The sequence below is a fragment of the Copadichromis virginalis genome, linkage group LG16, assembly GCF_057382275.1.
Source record: "Copadichromis virginalis isolate Kocher_CV1m ecotype Utaka linkage group LG16, C_Virginalis_male_GT1.1, whole genome shotgun sequence".
Classification (NCBI taxonomy): Eukaryota; Metazoa; Chordata; class Actinopteri; order Cichliformes; family Cichlidae; genus Copadichromis; species Copadichromis virginalis.
Genome location: NC_140633.1, coordinates 34,786,885 through 34,814,308, shown reverse-complemented (window position 1 = coordinate 34,814,308; position 27,424 = coordinate 34,786,885). Strand labels below are relative to the sequence as shown.

Below are 27,424 nucleotides of genomic sequence, written 5' to 3'. Positions count from 1 at the left end.
CTGACAGAGGCGAGGCTGCCGGACACTGGCGCCACCGGGCCCTCTGACCAAAAAAGAGCGACGTAAGAAACTATTCAAAATTATAGTCCAGTTTAAGAGCTGAGTATTTATGGAAGTTAGGAATAGGGAAGGAATTTTGTATAATTTAACTTTAGTCTCATTCTAACCACTGATGACTCTGTTGAATAAACTGGAAACCAGTCGTTAACCTGGAAAACCTTTTAAAACACAGGCCTACCTGTACAGCAGTAACTCCTGATCACAATTATTCTGTATTTTTACTAATGCTGATATATTTACTAACATTATCATTATTAGTTAAATCGTCATTAAGAGCAAAGATGATCAGGTTTAAATACAGTAACAACAGGAGGTTCACTGTCTGTGAGTGGTTTTTTACTGAACTTTAAGATGATGTCATGTCCACATACAGCCAGGTGAGGTAAGCCACAGCTGGGATGCAAAGTACAGCACTGAATATGTTTGGTCGTACTGTGTTAGAACATGGCGGCCTCTTGTGGTACAAGGCGGACTGCACACCTGTCTGAGGCTGAGAACCATGGCATCTTCCTCTGCGGTCAGTTGACGGTGTAACAGTAGCTCATCGGGAGGAAGACCTGCCGACAGTGTTTTGTGTTAGTCTTTGTGTCTCAACTACTAACAACTTAAACCACCAAACCGAAACAAAAAGGGAACTAAATTAAAAAAGAATGACCAAAGAAGGAGAAACTGAAATATTGAGCTCAGCAGGACTGGGTTTTTTTTTTTTTTCTTTTACTGATGCTAGCTTATTATTATTGTTATTGTTGAAATCTTGTTTTATTTTCACTTGTCAAAATAATAACCATTGTCGCTCATTTCCTGCCTCCAGACATTTAATTTCACATTCACCTCAGTTCCTATCCGGTTGTTCAGTCTGACGTCACTAGCCGTGTCTGGACCTAAACTCCGCTGCAGGTCCATATATCAAACGATCACATGGCATTACTGAGAGTTGAAAAACTGTCTAAAGTCTTTCATCTTTAATAAAATGATCAGCGTTCTGCTCTACCAGGTGTAACAATTGAGTTTAGCATCCAGGCATCCATGAAAACGGAATTTATGACATTTAACGGAGTTAGAAGTTAGCAGGGAGTTAGCTCGCTAGCTTCTATCTAAATACAATATAGCATGTCCTGACTGCGAGGTTTTGGAAACAAATTAAAACGTACAGCTCTGCTATCACTTCCAGCATAAATGAAGACAGAAAACTAAAAAGCAGTGACGTTTGTAGGGTTACTGAAGTTGGGCTAGCTGGTATATAATGACAACCCGTTCTCACTCCCAAAGCGTAACATTTTACGCTAGGTGACAAATCGTCACCATATTACGTTTTCGGCTACCCACCACGTTCCTAAATGACGACCTCGGAAAAAGAGGAAATATGAGAACCGTCTGGACTGAACCTACACATGTCCGCTCTTTTTCTTCAAATCGCTTAGAAACACGTTATTTAACATCATTAAAGTCCTGGTTAAGGTCAGGAATAAGGTTATGGTCAGGGCTAGGGATAAGGTTAGGTTTAGGGCTGGAATACAGGGCTGGAACGTCTACTACCGCGGGAGCGTCATTGCACTGGATTCCAGCAATAACCCGCCGCGTACCATAAGAACGCCGAAGGTCTCCTTTCGCGTTCCTCAGGAACGCCGCGGGACGTGACAAAACGTCGACATGTTACGCCTCGGGAGTGAGAACGCTCTGATAATGATGTGCTACGTGACCGCTAGCGACACAGCTATGTTAGCATAATATAAACAAGCTAACTTTTTTTCCACTCGATAAAAGTTAACGTGAGTGTTCTTGGTGGTCAGGAACAAATGTAATCGCATGGCAGGATGCTGTAAAAGGACCAAACTTCAGCCAGGAGAACAACTGAGATAATCCATCCACAATACGAGGTTAGTCATTCATATACTCCTGCATGGGCTGGGCTGTAGTTACATCCTAAGGTTTTAAAAACTGAGCTTAAATAAATGATTAGCGGTAATAAAAGCCGAGGGAGGTCAACAGTGATCACTGACTGTTTTAGGAGCTTTTTGAGATCAAATAGAAGAAAATACATAACATTAAACATGTTAACAACACAAAAGCCATATTAAACGCAGAATACTTTAGGCCCGGAAGTAGGATTCGTCGTGTCATCACTGAACAACCGGATTCTAATCCTCTCAAACCTGGCACCTAGTCGATACTTTTAGGTTGTCTTATTAGAGTCATGAGTTACACACAAGTAAGCCCATAGTCTGAGGGTGAAGTGCTCTAATGGAATGATACAGTACTATGAGGTTTTTAAGATAAGATGGGTACTGAGTATTCAGGAGCCCCCGTCAGTATTCCTGCTACAGGCTTCTGTATCACCATCAATGATGGCTCTGCTCACCCGTTACCTGTTAATATGAGAGAATAGTTTAACTAAAAGGAAAGATTCACTGTGAATAAGACAAAAAGTTTATTTGAATGATTTTAAACAGGTCAAAATACCCTGCCTTTCGCCGTACCACAGCTGACAGCCTCCACCCGCTCCGCGACCCTCAAAAAGGATAAGCGGAAGCGAATGGATAAATAGACAATGTATACAAAAATATAAAAACATAAGAAAGCCACACCACAGTGTAATTACTATAAACTACTCATCAACTTCCTGTGTATTTTTTTCTCTATAACGGTGCAAAGTCCACACTGGTGACTGTGTAAACAGGTTTATGTCCATAAAACTAAAAAATAGCATGGACACATCGATACACACAGATTTCATAAAATACTTAACAAATAACTACCGTGTCACTACTAATAAATCATGGTCTTTGTGTTTGTGATGTGTTATTATTGCTATGTCCAGTGTTGTTGCATAGACTATATGTAAAACATAGAGATAGTTTCCTGGTGCGCTGATGTAAAACTGTCTCAAACCTGTATTCTTTTCATGGCCAAAAAAAGTTTGGCTCTGTAGAAGGACTTTGGCACAAAAAAATGACACAGACCAGAGAAGATTAATCAGTTTACATATTTATTATTTCAGAATTTTATTGGCACATTTTCAAAAATATACCTGCTTCTGACAAATGATCTCAGTAAACACTTTCCAGGTGTCTTTATGGTGACTTTAGTTCTAAAACATATAGTTATTTTTTTAAAATTATGTTCCAATTAAAAGCAAAAGTGACACTGAAGCAGGCTTTGCTTTAAGGCGCAGCTTTTTTAAATATGTGAATCAGCCTTCTGTTTTACACATTATTTATATTTAACTTATTTTTTCTTATATTTGTCAAACGATTTTTAAGTAAAGGATTAGATACTAATGTTTCCATGCAGGTCCCTCCAGAAATGTTCATCTAGTCAGAGTCACTGCTGCAGGAGCTGCTGAAGTCCTGGAGAAGAGACAGATGATACCTGGTGAATTCCTCACACTGATTCTAAATTCAGTTTTTTAACTCTTTTTGGCTCAGTGGTTAGGATGAGGGGTTTATTTTTCACCTTTGACCTCAAAATATCCTTAAAATTGGCTTAAAGTGTGCATTTGCTGTCCTGCTACCTGCTGAATAACCTTTTGAAAACATCTTATGAATAACAGTATTTCAGTGATCTTTTTCAGGATGTATTATACAAACATGTCACACTTCACTTGCACCTGAATACTGAATATTTCCTGTTTTGGATAAAATCTGCACATTAGTAATATTCAGTCTCACCCCGTAACCATCCTTCCCTTCTTGTGGCATCTGATGTGCTTGTGTGTGCGCTTATACTCATGCTCACATTTCTTTTTATTTCCACCACTGCCAACACCTTGTCCACCGCTGCCAACACCTTGTCCACCGCTGCCAACACCTTGTCCACCGCTACCAACACCTTCTCTGCCAAATCCACAATCGGCAAGGCTAATAGTGCAGCCAAACTCATGGCTGCTGTCACCACCTTTTCCGCCAAGGCCAGTACTGCAGCTAAAGTCACTGCCACCACCTTGTCCACCACAGCCTTTTCCTTGCCCCCTTGAAGATGGTCCTCCTATAATTTGAGGTAGATAGACTGACTTTTCTGGGGGTATATAGGAAATATTAAAAAAAAAAGACAAATGATGGGAGCTGTGATATTTACCTTTTCCCTTATCAGCCATTTCCAAACTTTAAACCTCACACACTGTAAGTTCAGTGAAACCTGTTTAGAAAATAAAACACAACATATTCATACTATATCTGAACATACACATTTACGATCATCAGCAGAGATTAAGTGTTGAACTTACTGCGTGCTGGCAATTTGATCCACTGACTCACCTGTCACCTGCCACTTTTTATATGTAAAGCCACACCTCAACCTGAAGTATGCTGAACGCCTATTTAAAGGTCAAATATAATGTTATAGTCTGCAACTGACCATGCACATACTGACAAAACCAGAATTACATGTTGATGTAAGAGCACACGGGTCAGAGTAACACACAAATGCACTTCGATTTCATGCTTAAGTACTTTGTGAGTGAACAGTGTGATTGACAGGGCTGTTTGTTCCTGCATTTTTCTCATGCAAAACAGGTGTGATTATATATGTTATATCATATCTGTACAGCCTTAGAAACAGGAACTTCAGAGAAAGTTTTTTTATAATTTATCTTTTATAATAGTTGTTTGTTTCGTTTGCAGGGCTACATACTCAAGTCAATACTGTTTTAAAGGTGTTGCATTCATAAGTTCAATCCTAACATTGGCAGTTGGAATTAAAGTGGTTATCACCTCACTAAGTTAATTTAGGTTTTTCCCATGTGCTGACATGATCATATGATTATGATCCCTATGCGTGTCACCATCTCCAGTCAGACACATTGTCAGATGACGATGATGAAATGGTAATTAAAAATGTAGAAAGACCATAAAAATATGACAGTGAAATGCTAAATATTCTCAGGTGAGTAAAGCAAACTATTCATCTCATTATTTGCACATTAAAATAAACATTTTAATTCCAGTTAATTATTTTACCACTGAGGTGATAAAATGGAGCCGGATGTTCTCTCAGCTGCAGACTTGGTGCTGTTTAAGGGTTTGACAGTAAACATTATGTTTAAACTTCAGAATTCAAGCATGCAAATTAGAGGTTGGAGGTTGGCACAGATTGGATGTCCAGTTTCAGGATCGTATATAAATGCTAAAATGATTCAAATTTTAGCGAAAAATCTTATATTTTATGCCCATCAGAGAAACACACACTTGACGCTCCTACTCTCCTCGCAGAGGTCTGAAGCATCTTTCAGAAACAGTAATGCTATTTTAGGAGAATTGATTCAGGAGCCTGGTAAGAAGTGAACCACCTCTGTACATAAAGCCCGGGGTTACCCTGACGTTTCCTGGATAAGCTGAATTCCTGTTACCTGGTTTGGGCTTCAGGTTAGTTTCCAGATTAGAGATCAGCAGGTATGAAATCACCACCTACTCAGATCATCAGAAAATACATCAGTACAGGTGTTAAATACCTCTAATGGAACACAGAGCATACACCAAGAAGCGTGCACAGATCCTGAGGCAGAAACTTGATATATAAAGTTGATAACCATCATCAGAGTGGGTTTTTATCTTTGGCTTTTTTCAGCTGATTAATTATTACACAAAAATTATTTTTGAATTCACCAACTTGGCTTTTAGAGGATTTTGCCCATTGTTATAAATACCTCCAAATACACTTGGTCCGTCCTTTCAGGTAACAAACAAAGGTTAACCTGAAACCTCGTTTGGCACTGATATTATATTTTTACAGAGTTGAAGAAGATGCAGTGAAACCTGCTTTCTTAGCATGTTGTCACGCCTCCGACTCTGAACAAATATCAAGATGGATCACACTGGATTAACCAGTTGTGAAGCTTTGTTATGTTTGTTTCCAAGTGCACTTTTTTCCCCCCAAAAGTGACACTCCCACTAAGCCACCAAGCCACAACACAAGGCTTTTTTTTTTTGTACACTTGACACACAGTTCTTCTAATAAATTAACTCTTTACCACACAAGCTGCTGGACTTCAGCCTAGAAAACATAATGGTAGGATTGGTATCAATAACCTCGGCTATGTGCTGCAGTAGGGGATGCAGGCATTGTTGCAGAAAACAGTTGACTGTGAGCGTAAATAAATGTTAAAACATCATGAGATGTGATGGTGGCAGTGCTTTGTGTTACTGAGTTTTGCTGGGATCATGAAACCCTCCTGACTGCATAGAACCTGTTAATGAAAAATCTCTGTGAGTCTTTCCTCTACTGTTTCTTCCTCATCACCCTCGTCTGCCAATATGTTTTGTGTACTTCAGGAAGAGATGACAAAGCCAAACTTTGTATTTCTTTTTTAATTATTAAGATCAAATAAAGAGTAAACTACAAGTAAAAGGGGATGTAAGGCGACATCGACAGGAGTCTGTTTTGTGTACATGAATGTTTAAGATCAGACTGAGAAAGGATTTTAAGGAGGAGCTCTGGCTGTGTGGACAGGAAGTAATTCAAAGAATGAAACGTGTTCGCAGCTGAAACACATCAATGGTGCATGTTCATTGAGTCATTTCAGGTGTGACTTAAAAACAGAGATTATGTGTTCCAGTAAATGTTGTTTTTCTATTTTTTGTTGGAGACATTGATGTTTTTGGCATGCAGTCTGTTCAGAGCTTGACCTTCCCGGCCAGCCCACTGGTGGGATAAAGTCGTGAGAAGCGGCCGAGGGTCCAGATCGGGAAGACGTTTCTGTATGAGGTGTAGCTGATGGCACAGCTTTTATTGAACACACCTGCAATATTCTCCTGAAAAGGAAGAAGAAAAACAACACATTAACAATCCTGTTGTATTTCACATGGTCATCAATGCAGGGATTAAAGGGACACATGTCCAGTTTTGGAAATATCTGCTGTAGTAACGTCGTCATATAGATGGCACTCGCTGTGTTGGGCCAATAGCACTAAAACAATGCTTTTGAAAAACTAAGCAGCTAAGTCTCTTTACAGAGTGAAGACATTTGTGTTTGATTTTTAGGGTGCGCTGTCCCTTTAAAGGCAGAGAGTCACCTGTGGCCAGTCTCCGTTGGGCAACTGCTTGTCAATCAGCATCTGTACTCCCCTCTCAATGGACTTCCTGTCAGGATGCCTGGTTATGCAGACACACAACATGCATTACATAAACTAAACAACCCGATTAACACAATGCTCACATCACATCTTTATTCTGACTCTTTCTGATTGGTCAGTAGCCCAAAGGTGAGTTGCTCTTTGTTACCTGACAGCCATCAGCCCTAACAGAGCCCAGCAGGTGTTGTGTATCTGAGCGGAGCCACTCTGGATGTAGCGACGCTGCTCACATGACTCAAAGTCCTCCCCCCACCCTCCCTCTGGCATCTGCCGGTCCAGCAGGAACTGACAGGCTTTCTGCACCTCTTCGCACACATGTCTGCTCACAAAGAATGTGATACAAAAAGAAATATGTAGGCTAGAGGTCACAGAAGGTCATTGCTGTTCAGCAAGTTTTGGAGAACAATGGGCGGTTTAAACGTAGGAGAATGTGTATAAAAGTCAGTGATTACATCTTACCCATTCTCGTACACGTGACCCATGCAAGCAAAAGCTTCCAGGCCAAACCACATCCCATACGTGAAGCAGACTCCCCAGGAACTAAGCAATGAGACAGGAATGTAAAAGTCATCTTCACAGTATAGTTGGGGCTTTCCTTGCACACCTTTATATCATTTTACTTCCTGCCTTTGTCTGTTTTAACTTCATGTTCTACTCATCGGTTTCACCTGTTGTTCACAAGCATTAGCTGCACCGTTCTGTCACCTGATCAGCTTTGAAAGTTGGTGTAATAGTTTTTCTTTCACATTTCAATAAGGATTAGCCTGCTGCATTTTTTTACAAATGCACTTTAATGCACTTGCACCTGCATGCTACTGATTCATGTTAGTTGTTCATCATCTTGTCTTAGGAATATTAGGAAAGTCTGTGGCATCCGTCTGTCCAGGAGAATAAAGAGTTACATTAGTAACATTTTAGGCCCCTTTTCTATGGAACCAGCTTCCAGTTTGGATTCGGGAGACATGCACCATCTCTACTTCTAAGATTAGGCTTAAAGGTTTCCTTTTTTGCTAAATCATATAGTTAGGGCTGGATCAGGTGACCCTGAATCCTCCGTTGGTTATGCTGCAATAGGTGTAGGCTGCTGGGGGATTCCCATGATGCAATGAATGTTTCTTCTTCAGTTGCCTTACTCAATATGTGTTAGTAGACCTCTCTACATTGAATCATACTTGCTATTAATCTCTGGCTCTTTTCCACAGCATGTCTTTTATCCTGTCTTCCTTCTCTCACCTCAACTGGTCACTGTAGATGCACGCCCCTCCTTAAGCCTGGTTCTGCCAGAGGTTTCTTCCTGTTAAAAGGGAGTTCTTCCTTCCTACTGTCGCCAAAGTGCTTTCTCATAGGGGCTCATACGATTGTAGGGTTTTTCTCTGTATGTATTATTGCAGGGTCTACCTTACAATATAAAGCACCTTGAGGTGTTGTTGTGATTTGGCGCTGTTTAAATAAAATTGTTGTCTTTCAGTGTACTTGGTCATTACTTGATGTGTTTTTATTTTTTTCTGTAACAATAGCACTGAAACTTTTTCTCTTCCAAAGTGTAATTTCTCAGTTCAATGCACGGTTACACCGAATAAATAAATCTCAGGTGATCTAATTCCTTTGTGGTTTTGAAGAACCACATAAATGACTTGAGCTTAGCTGATTTTACTAAACCTGACAAACTTCATGTCTATGTTATTATTTCGTTTTTTTGTTTGTGTTTTTTACAAATTTGTCTCTAATGTTCTGGATTTGGGTGCTCTCATATATAAAATCTACCAAGGAGATCCAGTAATAAATCTCTAATTTTGGCCTCACCCTTCCCAAGATCCATCAGGTCTCTGAACTTTCCTGCAGTACTCCAGCCCCTCTCTCAGAGTCGAAGAATGAATGAAGACAGAAAACTAAAAAGCAGTGACGTTTGTAGGGTTACTGAAGTTGGGCTAGCTGGTATATAATGATGTGCTACGTGACCGCTAGCGACACAGCTATGTTAGCATAATATAAACAAGCTAACTTTTTTTCCACTCGATAAAAGTTAACGTGAGTGTTCTTGGTGGTCAGGAACAAATGTAATCGCATGGCAGGATGCTGTAAAAGGACCAAACTTCAGCCAGGAGAACAACTGAGATAATCCATCCACAATACGAGGTTAGTCATTCATATACTCCTGCATGGGCTGGGCTGTAGTTACATCCTAAGGTTTTAAAAACTGAGCTTAAATAAATGATTAGCGGTAATAAAAGCCGAGGGAGGTCAACAGTGATCACTGACTGTTTTAGGAGCTTTTTGAGATCAAATAGAAGAAAATACATAACATTAAACATGTTAACAACACAAAAGCCATATTAAACGCAGAATACTTTAGGCCCGGAAGTAGGATTCGTCGTGTCATCACTGAACAACCGGATTCTAATCCTCTCAAACCTGGCACCTAGTCGATACTTTTAGGTTGTCTTATTAGAGTCATGAGTTACACACAAGTAAGCCCATAGTCTGAGGGTGAAGTGCTCTAATGGAATGATACAGTACTATGAGGTTTTTAAGATAAGATGGGTACTGAGTATTCAGGAGCCCCCGTCAGTATTCCTGCTACAGGCTTCTGTATCACCATCAATGATGGCTCTGCTCACCCGTTACCTGTTAATATGAGAGAATAGTTTAACTAAAAGGAAAGATTCACTGTGAATAAGACAAAAAGTTTATTTGAATGATTTTAAACAGGTCAAAATACCCTGCCTTTCGCCGTACCACAGCTGACAGCCTCCACCCGCTCCGCGACCCTCAAAAAGGATAAGCGGAAGCGAATGGATAAATAGACAATGTATACAAAAATATAAAAACATAAGAAAGCCACACCACAGTGTAATTACTATAAACTACTCATCAACTTCCTGTGTATTTTTTTCTCTATAACGGTGCAAAGTCCACACTGGTGACTGTGTAAACAGGTTTATGTCCATAAAACTAAAAAATAGCATGGACACATCGATACACACAGATTTCATAAAATACTTAACAAATAACTACCGTGTCACTACTAATAAATCATGGTCTTTGTGTTTGTGATGTGTTATTATTGCTATGTCCAGTGTTGTTGCATAGACTATATGTAAAACATAGAGATAGTTTCCTGGTGCGCTGATGTAAAACTGTCTCAAACCTGTATTCTTTTCATGGCCAAAAAAAGTTTGGCTCTGTAGAAGGACTTTGGCACAAAAAAATGACACAGACCAGAGAAGATTAATCAGTTTACATATTTATTATTTCAGAATTTTATTGGCACATTTTCAAAAATATACCTGCTTCTGACAAATGATCTCAGTAAACACTTTCCAGGTGTCTTTATGGTGACTTTAGTTCTAAAACATATAGTTATTTTTTTAAAATTATGTTCCAATTAAAAGCAAAAGTGACACTGAAGCAGGCTTTGCTTTAAGGCGCAGCTTTTTTAAATATGTGAATCAGCCTTCTGTTTTACACATTATTTATATTTAACTTATTTTTTCTTATATTTGTCAAACGATTTTTAAGTAAAGGATTAGATACTAATGTTTCCATGCAGGTCCCTCCAGAAATGTTCATCTAGTCAGAGTCACTGCTGCAGGAGCTGCTGAAGTCCTGGAGAAGAGACAGATGATACCTGGTGAATTCCTCACACTGATTCTAAATTCAGTTTTTTAACTCTTTTTGGCTCAGTGGTTAGGATGAGGGGTTTATTTTTCACCTTTGACCTCAAAATATCCTTAAAATTGGCTTAAAGTGTGCATTTGCTGTCCTGCTACCTGCTGAATAACCTTTTGAAAACATCTTATGAATAACAGTATTTCAGTGATCTTTTTCAGGATGTATTATACAAACATGTCACACTTCACTTGCACCTGAATACTGAATATTTCCTGTTTTGGATAAAATCTGCACATTAGTAATATTCAGTCTCACCCCGTAACCATCCTTCCCTTCTTGTGGCATCTGATGTGCTTGTGTGTGCGCTTATACTCATGCTCACATTTCTTTTTATTTCCACCACTGCCAACACCTTGTCCACCGCTGCCAACACCTTGTCCACCGCTGCCAACACCTTGTCCACCGCTACCAACACCTTCTCTGCCAAATCCACAATCGGCAAGGCTAATAGTGCAGCCAAACTCATGGCTGCTGTCACCACCTTTTCCGCCAAGGCCAGTACTGCAGCTAAAGTCACTGCCACCACCTTGTCCACCACAGCCTTTTCCTTGCCCCCTTGAAGATGGTCCTCCTATAATTTGAGGTAGATAGACTGACTTTTCTGGGGGTATATAGGAAATATTAAAAAAAAAAGACAAATGATGGGAGCTGTGATATTTACCTTTTCCCTTATCAGCCATTTCCAAACTTTAAACCTCACACACTGTAAGTTCAGTGAAACCTGTTTAGAAAATAAAACACAACATATTCATACTATATCTGAACATACACATTTACGATCATCAGCAGAGATTAAGTGTTGAACTTACTGCGTGCTGGCAATTTGATCCACTGACTCACCTGTCACCTGCCACTTTTTATATGTAAAGCCACACCTCAACCTGAAGTATGCTGAACGCCTATTTAAAGGTCAAATATAATGTTATAGTCTGCAACTGACCATGCACATACTGACAAAACCAGAATTACATGTTGATGTAAGAGCACACGGGTCAGAGTAACACACAAATGCACTTCGATTTCATGCTTAAGTACTTTGTGAGTGAACAGTGTGATTGACAGGGCTGTTTGTTCCTGCATTTTTCTCATGCAAAACAGGTGTGATTATATATGTTATATCATATCTGTACAGCCTTAGAAACAGGAACTTCAGAGAAAGTTTTTTTATAATTTATCTTTTATAATAGTTGTTTGTTTCGTTTGCAGGGCTACATACTCAAGTCAATACTGTTTTAAAGGTGTTGCATTCATAAGTTCAATCCTAACATTGGCAGTTGGAATTAAAGTGGTTATCACCTCACTAAGTTAATTTAGGTTTTTCCCATGTGCTGACATGATCATATGATTATGATCCCTATGCGTGTCACCATCTCCAGTCAGACACATTGTCAGATGACGATGATGAAATGGTAATTAAAAATGTAGAAAGACCATAAAAATATGACAGTGAAATGCTAAATATTCTCAGGTGAGTAAAGCAAACTATTCATCTCATTATTTGCACATTAAAATAAACATTTTAATTCCAGTTAATTATTTTACCACTGAGGTGATAAAATGGAGCCGGATGTTCTCTCAGCTGCAGACTTGGTGCTGTTTAAGGGTTTGACAGTAAACATTATGTTTAAACTTCAGAATTCAAGCATGCAAATTAGAGGTTGGAGGTTGGCACAGATTGGATGTCCAGTTTCAGGATCGTATATAAATGCTAAAATGATTCAAATTTTAGCGAAAAATCTTATATTTTATGCCCATCAGAGAAACACACACTTGACGCTCCTACTCTCCTCGCAGAGGTCTGAAGCATCTTTCAGAAACAGTAATGCTATTTTAGGAGAATTGATTCAGGAGCCTGGTAAGAAGTGAACCACCTCTGTACATAAAGCCCGGGGTTACCCTGACGTTTCCTGGATAAGCTGAATTCCTGTTACCTGGTTTGGGCTTCAGGTTAGTTTCCAGATTAGAGATCAGCAGGTATGAAATCACCACCTACTCAGATCATCAGAAAATACATCAGTACAGGTGTTAAATACCTCTAATGGAACACAGAGCATACACCAAGAAGCGTGCACAGATCCTGAGGCAGAAACTTGATATATAAAGTTGATAACCATCATCAGAGTGGGTTTTTATCTTTGGCTTTTTTCAGCTGATTAATTATTACACAAAAATTATTTTTGAATTCACCAACTTGGCTTTTAGAGGATTTTGCCCATTGTTATAAATACCTCCAAATACACTTGGTCCGTCCTTTCAGGTAACAAACAAAGGTTAACCTGAAACCTCGTTTGGCACTGATATTATATTTTTACAGAGTTGAAGAAGATGCAGTGAAACCTGCTTTCTTAGCATGTTGTCACGCCTCCGACTCTGAACAAATATCAAGATGGATCACACTGGATTAACCAGTTGTGAAGCTTTGTTATGTTTGTTTCCAAGTGCACTTTTTTCCCCCCAAAAGTGACACTCCCACTAAGCCACCAAGCCACAACACAAGGCTTTTTTTTTTTGTACACTTGACACACAGTTCTTCTAATAAATTAACTCTTTACCACACAAGCTGCTGGACTTCAGCCTAGAAAACATAATGGTAGGATTGGTATCAATAACCTCGGCTATGTGCTGCAGTAGGGGATGCAGGCATTGTTGCAGAAAACAGTTGACTGTGAGCGTAAATAAATGTTAAAACATCATGAGATGTGATGGTGGCAGTGCTTTGTGTTACTGAGTTTTGCTGGGATCATGAAACCCTCCTGACTGCATAGAACCTGTTAATGAAAAATCTCTGTGAGTCTTTCCTCTACTGTTTCTTCCTCATCACCCTCGTCTGCCAATATGTTTTGTGTACTTCAGGAAGAGATGACAAAGCCAAACTTTGTATTTCTTTTTTAATTATTAAGATCAAATAAAGAGTAAACTACAAGTAAAAGGGGATGTAAGGCGACATCGACAGGAGTCTGTTTTGTGTACATGAATGTTTAAGATCAGACTGAGAAAGGATTTTAAGGAGGAGCTCTGGCTGTGTGGACAGGAAGTAATTCAAAGAATGAAACGTGTTCGCAGCTGAAACACATCAATGGTGCATGTTCATTGAGTCATTTCAGGTGTGACTTAAAAACAGAGATTATGTGTTCCAGTAAATGTTGTTTTTCTATTTTTTGTTGGAGACATTGATGTTTTTGGCATGCAGTCTGTTCAGAGCTTGACCTTCCCGGCCAGCCCACTGGTGGGATAAAGTCGTGAGAAGCGGCCGAGGGTCCAGATCGGGAAGACGTTTCTGTATGAGGTGTAGCTGATGGCACAGCTTTTATTGAACACACCTGCAATATTCTCCTGAAAAGGAAGAAGAAAAACAACACATTAACAATCCTGTTGTATTTCACATGGTCATCAATGCAGGGATTAAAGGGACACATGTCCAGTTTTGGAAATATCTGCTGTAGTAACGTCGTCATATAGATGGCACTCGCTGTGTTGGGCCAATAGCACTAAAACAATGCTTTTGAAAAACTAAGCAGCTAAGTCTCTTTACAGAGTGAAGACATTTGTGTTTGATTTTTAGGGTGCGCTGTCCCTTTAAAGGCAGAGAGTCACCTGTGGCCAGTCTCCGTTGGGCAACTGCTTGTCAATCAGCATCTGTACTCCCCTCTCAATGGACTTCCTGTCAGGATGCCTGGTTATGCAGACACACAACATGCATTACATAAACTAAACAACCCGATTAACACAATGCTCACATCACATCTTTATTCTGACTCTTTCTGATTGGTCAGTAGCCCAAAGGTGAGTTGCTCTTTGTTACCTGACAGCCATCAGCCCTAACAGAGCCCAGCAGGTGTTGTGTATCTGAGCGGAGCCACTCTGGATGTAGCGACGCTGCTCACATGACTCAAAGTCCTCCCCCCACCCTCCCTCTGGCATCTGCCGGTCCAGCAGGAACTGACAGGCTTTCTGCACCTCTTCGCACACATGTCTGCTCACAAAGAATGTGATACAAAAAGAAATATGTAGGCTAGAGGTCACAGAAGGTCATTGCTGTTCAGCAAGTTTTGGAGAACAATGGGCGGTTTAAACGTAGGAGAATGTGTATAAAAGTCAGTGATTACATCTTACCCATTCTCGTACACGTGACCCATGCAAGCAAAAGCTTCCAGGCCAAACCACATCCCATACGTGAAGCAGACTCCCCAGGAACTAAGCAATGAGACAGGAATGTAAAAGTCATCTTCACAGTATAGTTGGGGCTTTCCTTGCACACCTTTATATCATTTTACTTCCTGCCTTTGTCTGTTTTAACTTCATGTTCTACTCATCGGTTTCACCTGTTGTTCACAAGCATTAGCTGCACCGTTCTGTCACCTGATCAGCTTTGAAAGTTGGTGTAATAGTTTTTCTTTCACATTTCAATAAGGATTAGCCTGCTGCATTTTTTTACAAATGCACTTTAATGCACTTGCACCTGCATGCTACTGATTCATGTTAGTTGTTCATCATCTTGTCTTAGGAATATTAGGAAAGTCTGTGGCATCCGTCTGTCCAGGAGAATAAAGAGTTACATTAGTAACATTTTAGGCCCCTTTTCTATGGAACCAGCTTCCAGTTTGGATTCGGGAGACATGCACCATCTCTACTTCTAAGATTAGGCTTAAAGGTTTCCTTTTTTGCTAAATCATATAGTTAGGGCTGGATCAGGTGACCCTGAATCCTCCGTTGGTTATGCTGCAATAGGTGTAGGCTGCTGGGGGATTCCCATGATGCAATGAATGTTTCTTCTTCAGTTGCCTTACTCAATATGTGTTAGTAGACCTCTCTACATTGAATCATACTTGCTATTAATCTCTGGCTCTTTTCCACAGCATGTCTTTTATCCTGTCTTCCTTCTCTCACCTCAACTGGTCACTGTAGATGCACGCCCCTCCTTAAGCCTGGTTCTGCCAGAGGTTTCTTCCTGTTAAAAGGGAGTTCTTCCTTCCTACTGTCGCCAAAGTGCTTTCTCATAGGGGCTCATACGATTGTAGGGTTTTTCTCTGTATGTATTATTGCAGGGTCTACCTTACAATATAAAGCACCTTGAGGTGTTGTTGTGATTTGGCGCTGTTTAAATAAAATTGTTGTCTTTCAGTGTACTTGGTCATTACTTGATGTGTTTTTATTTTTTTCTGTAACAATAGCACTGAAACTTTTTCTCTTCCAAAGTGTAATTTCTCAGTTCAATGCACGGTTACACCGAATAAATAAATCTCAGGTGATCTAATTCCTTTGTGGTTTTGAAGAACCACATAAATGACTTGAGCTTAGCTGATTTTACTAAACCTGACAAACTTCATGTCTATGTTATTATTTCGTTTTTTTGTTTGTGTTTTTTACAAATTTGTCTCTAATGTTCTGGATTTGGGTGCTCTCATATATAAAATCTACCAAGGAGATCCAGTAATAAATCTCTAATTTTGGCCTCACCCTTCCCAAGATCCATCAGGTCTCTGAACTTTCCTGCAGTACTCCAGCCCCTCTCTCAGAGTCGAAGAATGAATGAAGACAGAAAACTAAAAAGCAGTGACGTTTGTAGGGTTACTGAAGTTGGGCTAGCTGGTATATAATGATGTGCTACGTGACCGCTAGCGACACAGCTATGTTAGCATAATATAAACAAGCTAACTTTTTTTCCACTCGATAAAAGTTAACGTGAGTGTTCTTGGTGGTCAGGAACAAATGTAATCGCATGGCAGGATGCTGTAAAAGGACCAAACTTCAGCCAGGAGAACAACTGAGATAATCCATCCACAATACGAGGTTAGTCATTCATATACTCCTGCATGGGCTGGGCTGTAGTTACATCCTAAGGTTTTAAAAACTGAGCTTAAATAAATGATTAGCGGTAATAAAAGCCGAGGGAGGTCAACAGTGATCACTGACTGTTTTAGGAGCTTTTTGAGATCAAATAGAAGAAAATACATAACATTAAACATGTTAACAACACAAAAGCCATATTAAACGCAGAATACTTTAGGCCCGGAAGTAGGATTCGTCGTGTCATCACTGAACAACCGGATTCTAATCCTCTCAAACCTGGCACCTAGTCGATACTTTTAGGTTGTCTTATTAGAGTCATGAGTTACACACAAGTAAGCCCATAGTCTGAGGGTGAAGTGCTCTAATGGAATGATACAGTACTATGAGGTTTTTAAGATAAGATGGGTACTGAGTATTCAGGAGCCCCCGTCAGTATTCCTGCTACAGGCTTCTGTATCACCATCAATGATGGCTCTGCTCACCCGTTACCTGTTAATATGAGAGAATAGTTTAACTAAAAGGAAAGATTCACTGTGAATAAGACAAAAAGTTTATTTGAATGATTTTAAACAGGTCAAAATACCCTGCCTTTCGCCGTACCACAGCTGACAGCCTCCACCCGCTCCGCGACCCTCAAAAAGGATAAGCGGAAGCGAATGGATAAATAGACAATGTATACAAAAATATAAAAACATAAGAAAGCCACACCACAGTGTAATTACTATAAACTACTCATCAACTTCCTGTGTATTTTTTTCTCTATAACGGTGCAAAGTCCACACTGGTGACTGTGTAAACAGGTTTATGTCCATAAAACTAAAAAATAGCATGGACACATCGATACACACAGATTTCATAAAATACTTAACAAATAACTACCGTGTCACTACTAATAAATCATGGTCTTTGTGTTTGTGATGTGTTATTATTGCTATGTCCAGTGTTGTTGCATAGACTATATGTAAAACATAGAGATAGTTTCCTGGTGCGCTGATGTAAAACTGTCTCAAACCTGTATTCTTTTCATGGCCAAAAAAAGTTTGGCTCTGTAGAAGGACTTTGGCACAAAAAAATGACACAGACCAGAGAAGATTAATCAGTTTACATATTTATTATTTCAGAATTTTATTGGCACATTTTCAAAAATATACCTGCTTCTGACAAATGATCTCAGTAAACACTTTCCAGGTGTCTTTATGGTGACTTTAGTTCTAAAACATATAGTTATTTTTTTAAAATTATGTTCCAATTAAAAGCAAAAGTGACACTGAAGCAGGCTTTGCTTTAAGGCGCAGCTTTTTTAAATATGTGAATCAGCCTTCTGTTTTACACATTATTTATATTTAACTTATTTTTTCTTATATTTGTCAAACGATTTTTAAGTAAAGGATTAGATACTAATGTTTCCATGCAGGTCCCTCCAGAAATGTTCATCTAGTCAGAGTCACTGCTGCAGGAGCTGCTGAAGTCCTGGAGAAGAGACAGATGATACCTGGTGAATTCCTCACACTGATTCTAAATTCAGTTTTTTAACTCTTTTTGGCTCAGTGGTTAGGATGAGGGGTTTATTTTTCACCTTTGACCTCAAAATATCCTTAAAATTGGCTTAAAGTGTGCATTTGCTGTCCTGCTACCTGCTGAATAACCTTTTGAAAACATCTTATGAATAACAGTATTTCAGTGATCTTTTTCAGGATGTATTATACAAACATGTCACACTTCACTTGCACCTGAATACTGAATATTTCCTGTTTTGGATAAAATCTGCACATTAGTAATATTCAGTCTCACCCCGTAACCATCCTTCCCTTCTTGTGGCATCTGATGTGCTTGTGTGTGCGCTTATACTCATGCTCACATTTCTTTTTATTTCCACCACTGCCAACACCTTGTCCACCGCTGCCAACACCTTGTCCACCGCTGCCAACACCTTGTCCACCGCTACCAACACCTTCTCTGCCAAATCCACAATCGGCAAGGCTAATAGTGCAGCCAAACTCATGGCTGCTGTCACCACCTTTTCCGCCAAGGCCAGTACTGCAGCTAAAGTCACTGCCACCACCTTGTCCACCACAGCCTTTTCCTTGCCCCCTTGAAGATGGTCCTCCTATAATTTGAGGTAGATAGACTGACTTTTCTGGGGGTATATAGGAAATATTAAAAAAAAAAGACAAATGATGGGAGCTGTGATATTTACCTTTTCCCTTATCAGCCATTTCCAAACTTTAAACCTCACACACTGTAAGTTCAGTGAAACCTGTTTAGAAAATAAAACACAACATATTCATACTATATCTGAACATACACATTTACGATCATCAGCAGAGATTAAGTGTTGAACTTACTGCGTGCTGGCAATTTGATCCACTGACTCACCTGTCACCTGCCACTTTTTATATGTAAAGCCACACCTCAACCTGAAGTATGCTGAACGCCTATTTAAAGGTCAAATATAATGTTATAGTCTGCAACTGACCATGCACATACTGACAAAACCAGAATTACATGTTGATGTAAGAGCACACGGGTCAGAGTAACACACAAATGCACTTCGATTTCATGCTTAAGTACTTTGTGAGTGAACAGTGTGATTGACAGGGCTGTTTGTTCCTGCATTTTTCTCATGCAAAACAGGTGTGATTATATATGTTATATCATATCTGTACAGCCTTAGAAACAGGAACTTCAGAGAAAGTTTTTTTATAATTTATCTTTTATAATAGTTGTTTGTTTCGTTTGCAGGGCTACATACTCAAGTCAATACTGTTTTAAAGGTGTTGCATTCATAAGTTCAATCCTAACATTGGCAGTTGGAATTAAAGTGGTTATCACCTCACTAAGTTAATTTAGGTTTTTCCCATGTGCTGACATGATCATATGATTATGATCCCTATGCGTGTCACCATCTCCAGTCAGACACATTGTCAGATGACGATGATGAAATGGTAATTAAAAATGTAGAAAGACCATAAAAATATGACAGTGAAATGCTAAATATTCTCAGGTGAGTAAAGCAAACTATTCATCTCATTATTTGCACATTAAAATAAACATTTTAATTCCAGTTAATTATTTTATCACTGAGGTGATAAAATGGAGCCGGATGTTCTCTCAGCTGCAGACTTGGTGCTGTTTAAGGGTTTGACAGTAAACATTATGTTTAAACTTCAGAATTCAAGCATGCAAATTAGAGGTTGGAGGTTGGCACAGATTGGATGTCCAGTTTCAGGATCATATATAAATGCTAAAATGATTCAAATTGTAGCGAAAAATCTTATATTTTATGCTCATCAGAGAAACACACACTTGACGCTCCTAATCTCCTCGCAGAGGTCTGAAGCATCTTTCAGAAACAGTAATGCTATTTTAGGAGAATTGATTCAGGAGCCTGGTAAGAAGTGAACCACCTCTGTACATAAAGCCCGGGGTTACCCTGACGTTTCCTGGATAAGCTGAATTCCTGTTACCTGGTTTGGGCTTCAGGTTAGTTTCCAGATTAGAGATCAGCAGGTATGAAATCACCACCTACTCAGATCATCAGAAAATACATCAGTACAGGTGTTAAATACCTCTAATGGAACACAGAGCATACACCAAGAAGCGTGCACAGATCCTGAGGCAGAAACTTGATATATAAAGTTGATAACCATCATCAGAGTGGGTTTTTATCTTTGGCTTTTTTCAGCTGATTAATTATTACACAAAAATTATTTTTGAATTCACCAACTTGGCTTTTAGAGGATTTTGCCCATTGTTATAAATACCTCCAAATATACTTGGTCCGTCCTTTCAGGTAACAAACAAAGGTTAACCTGAAACCTCGTTTGGCACTGATATTATATTTTTACAGCGTTGAAGAAGATGCAGTGAAACCTGCTTTCTTAGCATGTTGTCACGCCTCCGACTCTGAACAAATATCAAGATGGATCACACTGGATTAACCAGTTGTGAAGCTTTGTTATGTTTGTTTCCAAGTGCACTTTTTTCCCCCAAAAGTGACACTCCCACTAAGCCACCAAGCCACAACACAAGGCTTTTTTTTTTTTGTACACTTGACACACAGTTCTTCTAATAAATTAACTCTTTACCACACAAGCTGCTGGACTTCAGCCTAGAAAACATAATGGTAGGATTGGTATCAATAACCTCGGCTATGTGCTGCAGTAGGGGATGCAGGCATTGTTGCAGAAAACAGTTGACTGTGAGCGTAAATAAATGTTAAAACATCATGAGATGTGATGGTGGCAGTGCTTTGTGTTACTGAGTTTTGCTGGGATCATGAAACCCTCCTGACTGCATAGAACCTGTTAATGAAAAATCTCTGTGAGTCTTTCCTCTACTGTTTCTTCCTCATCACCCTCGTCTGCCAATATGTTTTGTGTACTTCAGGAAGAGATGACAAAGCCAAACTCTGTATTTCTTTTTTAATTATTAAGATCAAATAAAGAGTAAACTACAAGTAAAAGGGGATGTAAGGCGACATCGACAGGAGTCTGTTTTGTGTACATGAATGTTTAAGATCAGACTGAGAAAGGATTTTAAGGAGGAGCTCTGGCTGTGTGGACAGGAAGTAATTCAAAGAATGAAACGTGTTCGCAGCTGAAACACATCAATGGTGCATGTTCATTGAGTCATTTCAGGTGTGACTTAAAAACAGAGATTATGTGTTCCAGTAAATGTTGTTTTTCTATTTTTTGTTGGAGACATTGATGTTTTTGGCATGCAGTCTGTTCAGAGCTTGACCTTCCCGGCCAGCCCACTGGTGGGATAAAGTCGTGAGAAGCGGCCGAGGGTCCAGATCGGGAAGACGTTTCTGTATGAGGTGTAGCTGATGGCACAGCTTTTATTGAACACACCTGCAATATTCTCCTGAAAAGGAAGAAGAAAAACAACACATTAACAATCCTGTTGTATTTCACATGGTCATCAATGCAGGGATTAAAGGGACACATGTCCAGTTTTGGAAATATCTGCTGTAGTAACGTCGTCATATAGATGGCACTCGCTGTGTTGGGCCAATAGCACTAAAACAATGCTTTTGAAAAACTAAGCAGCTAAGTCTCTTTACAGAGTGAAGACATTTGTGTTTGATTTTTAGGGTGCGCTGTCCCTTTAAAGGCAGAGAGTCACCTGTGGCCAGTCTCCGTTGGGCAACTGCTTGTCAATCAGCATCTGTACTCCCCTCTCAATGGACTTCCTGTCAGGATGCCTGGTTATGCAGACACACAACATGCATTACATAAACTAAACAACCCGATTAACACAATGCTCACATCACATCTTTATTCTGACTCTTTCTGATTGGTCAGTAGCCCAAAGGTGAGTTGCTCTTTGTTACCTGACAGCCATCAGCCCTAACAGAGCCCAGCAGGTGTTGTGTATCTGAGCGGAGCCACTCTGGATGTAGCGACGCTGCTCACATGACTCAAAGTCCTCCCCCCACCCTCCCTCTGGCATCTGCCGGTCCAGCAGGAACTGACAGGCTTTCTGCACCTCTTCGCACACATGTCTGCTCACAAAGAATGTGATACAAAAAGAAATATGTAGGCTAGAGGTCACAGAAGGTCATTGCTGTTCAGCAAGTTTTGGAGAACAATGGGCGGTTTAAACGTAGGAGAATGTGTATAAAAGTCAGTGATTACATCTTACCCATTCTCGTACACGTGACCCATGCAAGCAAAAGCTTCCAGGCCAAACCACATCCCATACGTGAAGCAGACTCCCCAGGAACTAAGCAATGAGACAGGAATGTAAAAGTCATCTTCACAGTATAGTTGGGGCTTTCCTTGCACACCTTTATATCATTTTACTTCCTGCCTTTGTCTGTTTTAACTTCATGTTCTACTCATCGGTTTCACCTGTTGTTCACAAGCATTAGCTGCACCGTTCTGTCACCTGATCAGCTTTGAAAGTTGGTGTAATAGTTTTTCTTTCACATTTCAATAAGGATTAGCCTGCTGCATTTTTTTACAAATGCACTTTAATGCACTTGCACCTGCATGCTACTGATTCATGTTAGTTGTTCATCATCTTGTCTTAGGAATATTAGGAAAGTCTGTGGCATCCGTCTGTCCAGGAGAATAAAGAGTTACATTAGTAACATTTTAGGCCCCTTTTCTATGGAACCAGCTTCCAGTTTGGATTCGGGAGACATGCACCATCTCTACTTCTAAGATTAGGCTTAAAGGTTTCCTTTTTTGCTAAATCATATAGTTAGGGCTGGATCAGGTGACCCTGAATCCTCCGTTGGTTATGCTGCAATAGGTGTAGGCTGCTGGGGGATTCCCATGATGCAATGAATGTTTCTTCTTCAGTTGCCTTACTCAATATGTGTTAGTAGACCTCTCTACATTGAATCATACTTGCTATTAATCTCTGGCTCTTTTCCACAGCATGTCTTTTATCCTGTCTTCCTTCTCTCACCTCAACTGGTCACTGTAGATGCACGCCCCTCCTTAAGCCTGGTTCTGCCAGAGGTTTCTTCCTGTTAAAAGGGAGTTCTTCCTTCCTACTGTCGCCAAAGTGCTTTCTCATAGGGGCTCATACGATTGTAGGGTTTTTCTCTGTATGTATTATTGCAGGGTCTACCTTACAATATAAAGCACCTTGAGGTGTTGTTGTGATTTGGCGCTGTTTAAATAAAATTGTTGTCTTTCAGTGTACTTGGTCATTACTTGATGTGTTTTTATTTTTTTCTGTAACAATAGCACTGAAACTTTTTCTCTTCCAAAGTGTAATTTCTCAGTTCAATGCACGGTTACACCGAATAAATAAATCTCAGGTGATCTAATTCCTTTGTGGTTTTGAAGAACCACATAAATGACTTGAGCTTAGCTGATTTTACTAAACCTGACAAACTTCATGTCTATGTTATTATTTCGTTTTTTTGTTTGTGTTTTTTACAAATTTGTCTCTAATGTTCTGGATTTGGGTGCTCTCATATATAAAATCTACCAAGGAGATCCAGTAATAAATCTCTAATTTTGGCCTCACCCTTCCCAAGATCCATCAGGTCTCTGAACTTTCCTGCAGTACTCCAGCCCCTCTCTCAGAGTCGAAGAATGAATGAAGACAGAAAACTAAAAAGCAGTGACGTTTGTAGGGTTACTGAAGTTGGGCTAGCTGGTATATAATGATGTGCTACGTGACCGCTAGCGACACAGCTATGTTAGCATAATATAAACAAGCTAACTTTTTTTCCACTCGATAAAAGTTAACGTGAGTGTTCTTGGTGGTCAGGAACAAATGTAATCGCATGGCAGGATGCTGTAAAAGGACCAAACTTCAGCCAGGAGAACAACTGAGATAATCCATCCACAATACGAGGTTAGTCATTCATATACTCCTGCATGGGCTGGGCTGTAGTTACATCCTAAGGTTTTAAAAACTGAGCTTAAATAAATGATTAGCGGTAATAAAAGCCGAGGGAGGTCAACAGTGATCACTGACTGTTTTAGGAGCTTTTTGAGATCAAATAGAAGAAAATACATAACATTAAACATGTTAACAACACAAAAGCCATATTAAACGCAGAATACTTTAGGCCCGGAAGTAGGATTCGTCGTGTCATCACTGAACAACCGGATTCTAATCCTCTCAAACCTGGCACCTAGTCGATACTTTTAGGTTGTCTTATTAGAGTCATGAGTTACACACAAGTAAGCCCATAGTCTGAGGGTGAAGTGCTCTAATGGAATGATACAGTACTATGAGGTTTTTAAGATAAGATGGGTACTGAGTATTCAGGAGCCCCCGTCAGTATTCCTGCTACAGGCTTCTGTATCACCATCAATGATGGCTCTGCTCACCCGTTACCTGTTAATATGAGAGAATAGTTTAACTAAAAGGAAAGATTCACTGTGAATAAGACAAAAAGTTTATTTGAATGATTTTAAACAGGTCAAAATACCCTGCCTTTCGCCGTACCACAGCTGACAGCCTCCACCCGCTCCGCGACCCTCAAAAAGGATAAGCGGAAGCGAATGGATAAATAGACAATGTATACAAAAATATAAAAACATAAGAAAGCCACACCACAGTGTAATTACTATAAACTACTCATCAACTTCCTGTGTATTTTTTTCTCTATAACGGTGCAAAGTCCACACTGGTGACTGTGTAAACAGGTTTATGTCCATAAAACTAAAAAATAGCATGGACACATCGATACACACAGATTTCATAAAATACTTAACAAATAACTACCGTGTCACTACTAATAAATCATGGTCTTTGTGTTTGTGATGTGTTATTATTGCTATGTCCAGTGTTGTTGCATAGACTATATGTAAAACATAGAGATAGTTTCCTGGTGCGCTGATGTAAAACTGTCTCAAACCTGTATTCTTTTCATGGCCAAAAAAAGTTTGGCTCTGTAGAAGGACTTTGGCACAAAAAAATGACACAGACCAGAGAAGATTAATCAGTTTACATATTTATTATTTCAGAATTTTATTGGCACATTTTCAAAAATATACCTGCTTCTGACAAATGATCTCAGTAAACACTTTCCAGGTGTCTTTATGGTGACTTTAGTTCTAAAACATATAGTTATTTTTTTAAAATTATGTTCCAATTAAAAGCAAAAGTGACACTGAAGCAGGCTTTGCTTTAAGGCGCAGCTTTTTTAAATATGTGAATCAGCCTTCTGTTTTACACATTATTTATATTTAACTTATTTTTTCTTATATTTGTCAAACGATTTTTAAGTAAAGGATTAGATACTAATGTTTCCATGCAGGTCCCTCCAGAAATGTTCATCTAGTCAGAGTCACTGCTGCAGGAGCTGCTGAAGTCCTGGAGAAGAGACAGATGATACCTGGTGAATTCCTCACACTGATTCTAAATTCAGTTTTTTAACTCTTTTTGGCTCAGTGGTTAGGATGAGGGGTTTATTTTTCACCTTTGACCTCAAAATATCCTTAAAATTGGCTTAAAGTGTGCATTTGCTGTCCTGCTACCTGCTGAATAACCTTTTGAAAACATCTTATGAATAACAGTATTTCAGTGATCTTTTTCAGGATGTATTATACAAACATGTCACACTTCACTTGCACCTGAATACTGAATATTTCCTGTTTTGGATAAAATCTGCACATTAGTAATATTCAGTCTCACCCCGTAACCATCCTTCCCTTCTTGTGGCATCTGATGTGCTTGTGTGTGCGCTTATACTCATGCTCACATTTCTTTTTATTTCCACCACTGCCAACACCTTGTCCACCGCTGCCAACACCTTGTCCACCGCTGCCAACACCTTGTCCACCGCTACCAACACCTTCTCTGCCAAATCCACAATCGGCAAGGCTAATAGTGCAGCCAAACTCATGGCTGCTGTCACCACCTTTTCCGCCAAGGCCAGTACTGCAGCTAAAGTCACTGCCACCACCTTGTCCACCACAGCCTTTTCCTTGCCCCCTTGAAGATGGTCCTCCTATAATTTGAGGTAGATAGACTGACTTTTCTGGGGGTATATAGGAAATATTAAAAAAAAAAGACAAATGATGGGAGCTGTGATATTTACCTTTTCCCTTATCAGCCATTTCCAAACTTTAAACCTCACACACTGTAAGTTCAGTGAAACCTGTTTAGAAAATAAAACACAACATATTCATACTATATCTGAACATACACATTTACGATCATCAGCAGAGATTAAGTGTTGAACTTACTGCGTGCTGGCAATTTGATCCACTGACTCACCTGTCACCTGCCACTTTTTATATGTAAAGCCACACCTCAACCTGAAGTATGCTGAACGCCTATTTAAAGGTCAAATATAATGTTATAGTCTGCAACTGACCATGCACATACTGACAAAACCAGAATTACATGTTGATGTAAGAGCACACGGGTCAGAGTAACACACAAATGCACTTCGATTTCATGCTTAAGTACTTTGTGAGTGAACAGTGTGATTGACAGGGCTGTTTGTTCCTGCATTTTTCTCATGCAAAACAGGTGTGATTATATATGTTATATCATATCTGTACAGCCTTAGAAACAGGAACTTCAGAGAAAGTTTTTTTATAATTTATCTTTTATAATAGTTGTTTGTTTCGTTTGCAGGGCTACATACTCAAGTCAATACTGTTTTAAAGGTGTTGCATTCATAAGTTCAATCCTAACATTGGCAGTTGGAATTAAAGTGGTTATCACCTCACTAAGTTAATTTAGGTTTTTCCCATGTGCTGACATGATCATATGATTATGATCCCTATGCGTGTCACCATCTCCAGTCAGACACATTGTCAGATGACGATGATGAAATGGTAATTAAAAATGTAGAAAGACCATAAAAATATGACAGTGAAATGCTAAATATTCTCAGGTGAGTAAAGCAAACTATTCATCTCATTATTTGCACATTAAAATAAACATTTTAATTCCAGTTAATTATTTTATCACTGAGGTGATAAAATGGAGCCGGATGTTCTCTCAGCTGCAGACTTGGTGCTGTTTAAGGGTTTGACAGTAAACATTATGTTTAAACTTCAGAATTCAAGCATGCAAATTAGAGGTTGGAGGTTGGCACAGATTGGATGTCCAGTTTCAGGATCATATATAAATGCTAAAATGATTCAAATTGTAGCGAAAAATCTTATATTTTATGCTCATCAGAGAAACACACACTTGACGCTCCTAATCTCCTCGCAGAGGTCTGAAGCATCTTTCAGAAACAGTAATGCTATTTTAGGAGAATTGATTCAGGAGCCTGGTAAGAAGTGAACCACCTCTGTACATAAAGCCCGGGGTTACCCTGACGTTTCCTGGATAAGCTGAATTCCTGTTACCTGGTTTGGGCTTCAGGTTAGTTTCCAGATTAGAGATCAGCA

The 27,424-nt window shown here is 39.4% G+C and overlaps 3 protein-coding genes and 4 long non-coding RNA genes across 7 annotated transcripts; all 7 read right to left on the bottom strand.

Moving 5' to 3' along the window:
• Window positions 1–3,033: 3,033 nt before the first annotated feature.
• On the bottom strand, window positions 3,034–4,344 carry LOC146691244 (uncharacterized). The gene is made up of 4 exons (XR_014915778.1): window positions 4,283–4,344; window positions 4,135–4,194; window positions 3,796–4,044; window positions 3,034–3,407 (listed from the first exon to the last, which is right to left on the bottom strand). It is a non-coding gene; the product is annotated as an uncharacterized LOC146691244 (long non-coding RNA).
• Window positions 4,345–6,354: 2,010 nt separating this feature from the next.
• LOC146691243 (lanosterol synthase-like) lies at window positions 6,355–8,987 on the bottom strand. Its single transcript, XM_085435359.1, has 5 exons — window positions 8,931–8,987; window positions 7,587–7,667; window positions 7,276–7,446; window positions 7,068–7,146; window positions 6,355–6,806 (listed from the first exon to the last, which is right to left on the bottom strand). Exons 2-5 carry the CDS (start codon window positions 7,637–7,639, stop codon window positions 6,669–6,671), a joined length of 441 nt encoding a protein of 146 aa, XP_085291485.1. The 5' UTR covers window positions 7,640–7,667; window positions 8,931–8,987; the 3' UTR covers window positions 6,355–6,668.
• A 1,372-nt stretch (window positions 8,988–10,359) lies between these two features.
• On the bottom strand, window positions 10,360–11,670 carry LOC146691242 (uncharacterized). Its single transcript, XR_014915777.1, has 4 exons — window positions 11,609–11,670; window positions 11,461–11,520; window positions 11,122–11,370; window positions 10,360–10,733 (listed from the first exon to the last, which is right to left on the bottom strand). It is a non-coding gene; the product is annotated as an uncharacterized LOC146691242 (long non-coding RNA).
• A 2,012-nt stretch (window positions 11,671–13,682) lies between these two features.
• Window positions 13,683–16,313, bottom strand: LOC146691241 (lanosterol synthase-like). Its single transcript, XM_085435357.1, has 5 exons — window positions 16,257–16,313; window positions 14,913–14,993; window positions 14,602–14,772; window positions 14,394–14,472; window positions 13,683–14,132 (listed from the first exon to the last, which is right to left on the bottom strand). The coding sequence occupies exons 2-5, from the start codon at window positions 14,963–14,965 to the stop codon at window positions 13,995–13,997; spliced, it is 441 nt and encodes a 146-aa protein (XP_085291483.1). The 5' UTR covers window positions 14,966–14,993; window positions 16,257–16,313; the 3' UTR covers window positions 13,683–13,994.
• Window positions 16,314–17,685: 1,372 nt separating this feature from the next.
• LOC146691240 (uncharacterized) lies at window positions 17,686–18,996 on the bottom strand. Its single transcript, XR_014915776.1, has 4 exons — window positions 18,935–18,996; window positions 18,787–18,846; window positions 18,448–18,696; window positions 17,686–18,059 (listed from the first exon to the last, which is right to left on the bottom strand). It is a non-coding gene; the product is annotated as an uncharacterized LOC146691240 (long non-coding RNA).
• Window positions 18,997–20,998: 2,002 nt separating this feature from the next.
• Window positions 20,999–23,639, bottom strand: LOC146691239 (lanosterol synthase-like). Its single transcript, XM_085435356.1, has 5 exons — window positions 23,583–23,639; window positions 22,239–22,319; window positions 21,928–22,098; window positions 21,720–21,798; window positions 20,999–21,458 (listed from the first exon to the last, which is right to left on the bottom strand). Exons 2-5 carry the CDS (start codon window positions 22,289–22,291, stop codon window positions 21,321–21,323), a joined length of 441 nt encoding a protein of 146 aa, XP_085291482.1. The 5' UTR covers window positions 22,292–22,319; window positions 23,583–23,639; the 3' UTR covers window positions 20,999–21,320.
• Window positions 23,640–25,011: 1,372 nt separating this feature from the next.
• On the bottom strand, window positions 25,012–26,322 carry LOC146691238 (uncharacterized). The gene is made up of 4 exons (XR_014915775.1): window positions 26,261–26,322; window positions 26,113–26,172; window positions 25,774–26,022; window positions 25,012–25,385 (listed from the first exon to the last, which is right to left on the bottom strand). It is a non-coding gene; the product is annotated as an uncharacterized LOC146691238 (long non-coding RNA).
• Window positions 26,323–27,424: the final 1,102 nt, after the last annotated feature.

Excerpts from the sequence above, each read along its gene's own strand:
- LOC146691243 (XM_085435359.1), bottom strand. The coding sequence starts at position 7,639 with ATGTGGTTTGGCCTGGAAGCTTTTGCTTGCATGGGTCACGTGTACGAG. Across the intron at positions 7,447-7,586 it reads GGTCACGTGTACGAGAATGG|ACATGTGTGCGAAGAGGTGC; the intron begins GTAAGATGTAAT and ends CTTTGTGAGCAG. Across the intron at positions 7,147-7,275 it reads TTAGGGCTGATGGCTGTCAG|GCATCCTGACAGGAAGTCCA; the intron begins GTAACAAAGAGC and ends CTGCATAACCAG.
- LOC146691241 (XM_085435357.1), bottom strand. The coding sequence starts at position 14,965 with ATGTGGTTTGGCCTGGAAGCTTTTGCTTGCATGGGTCACGTGTACGAG. Across the intron at positions 14,773-14,912 it reads GGTCACGTGTACGAGAATGG|ACATGTGTGCGAAGAGGTGC; the intron begins GTAAGATGTAAT and ends CTTTGTGAGCAG. Across the intron at positions 14,133-14,393 it reads CCAACGGAGACTGGCCACAG|GAGAATATTGCAGGTGTGTT; the intron begins GTGACTCTCTGC and ends CTTCCTTTTCAG.
- LOC146691239 (XM_085435356.1), bottom strand. The coding sequence starts at position 22,291 with ATGTGGTTTGGCCTGGAAGCTTTTGCTTGCATGGGTCACGTGTACGAG. Across the intron at positions 22,099-22,238 it reads GGTCACGTGTACGAGAATGG|ACATGTGTGCGAAGAGGTGC; the intron begins GTAAGATGTAAT and ends CTTTGTGAGCAG. Across the intron at positions 21,799-21,927 it reads TTAGGGCTGATGGCTGTCAG|GCATCCTGACAGGAAGTCCA; the intron begins GTAACAAAGAGC and ends CTGCATAACCAG.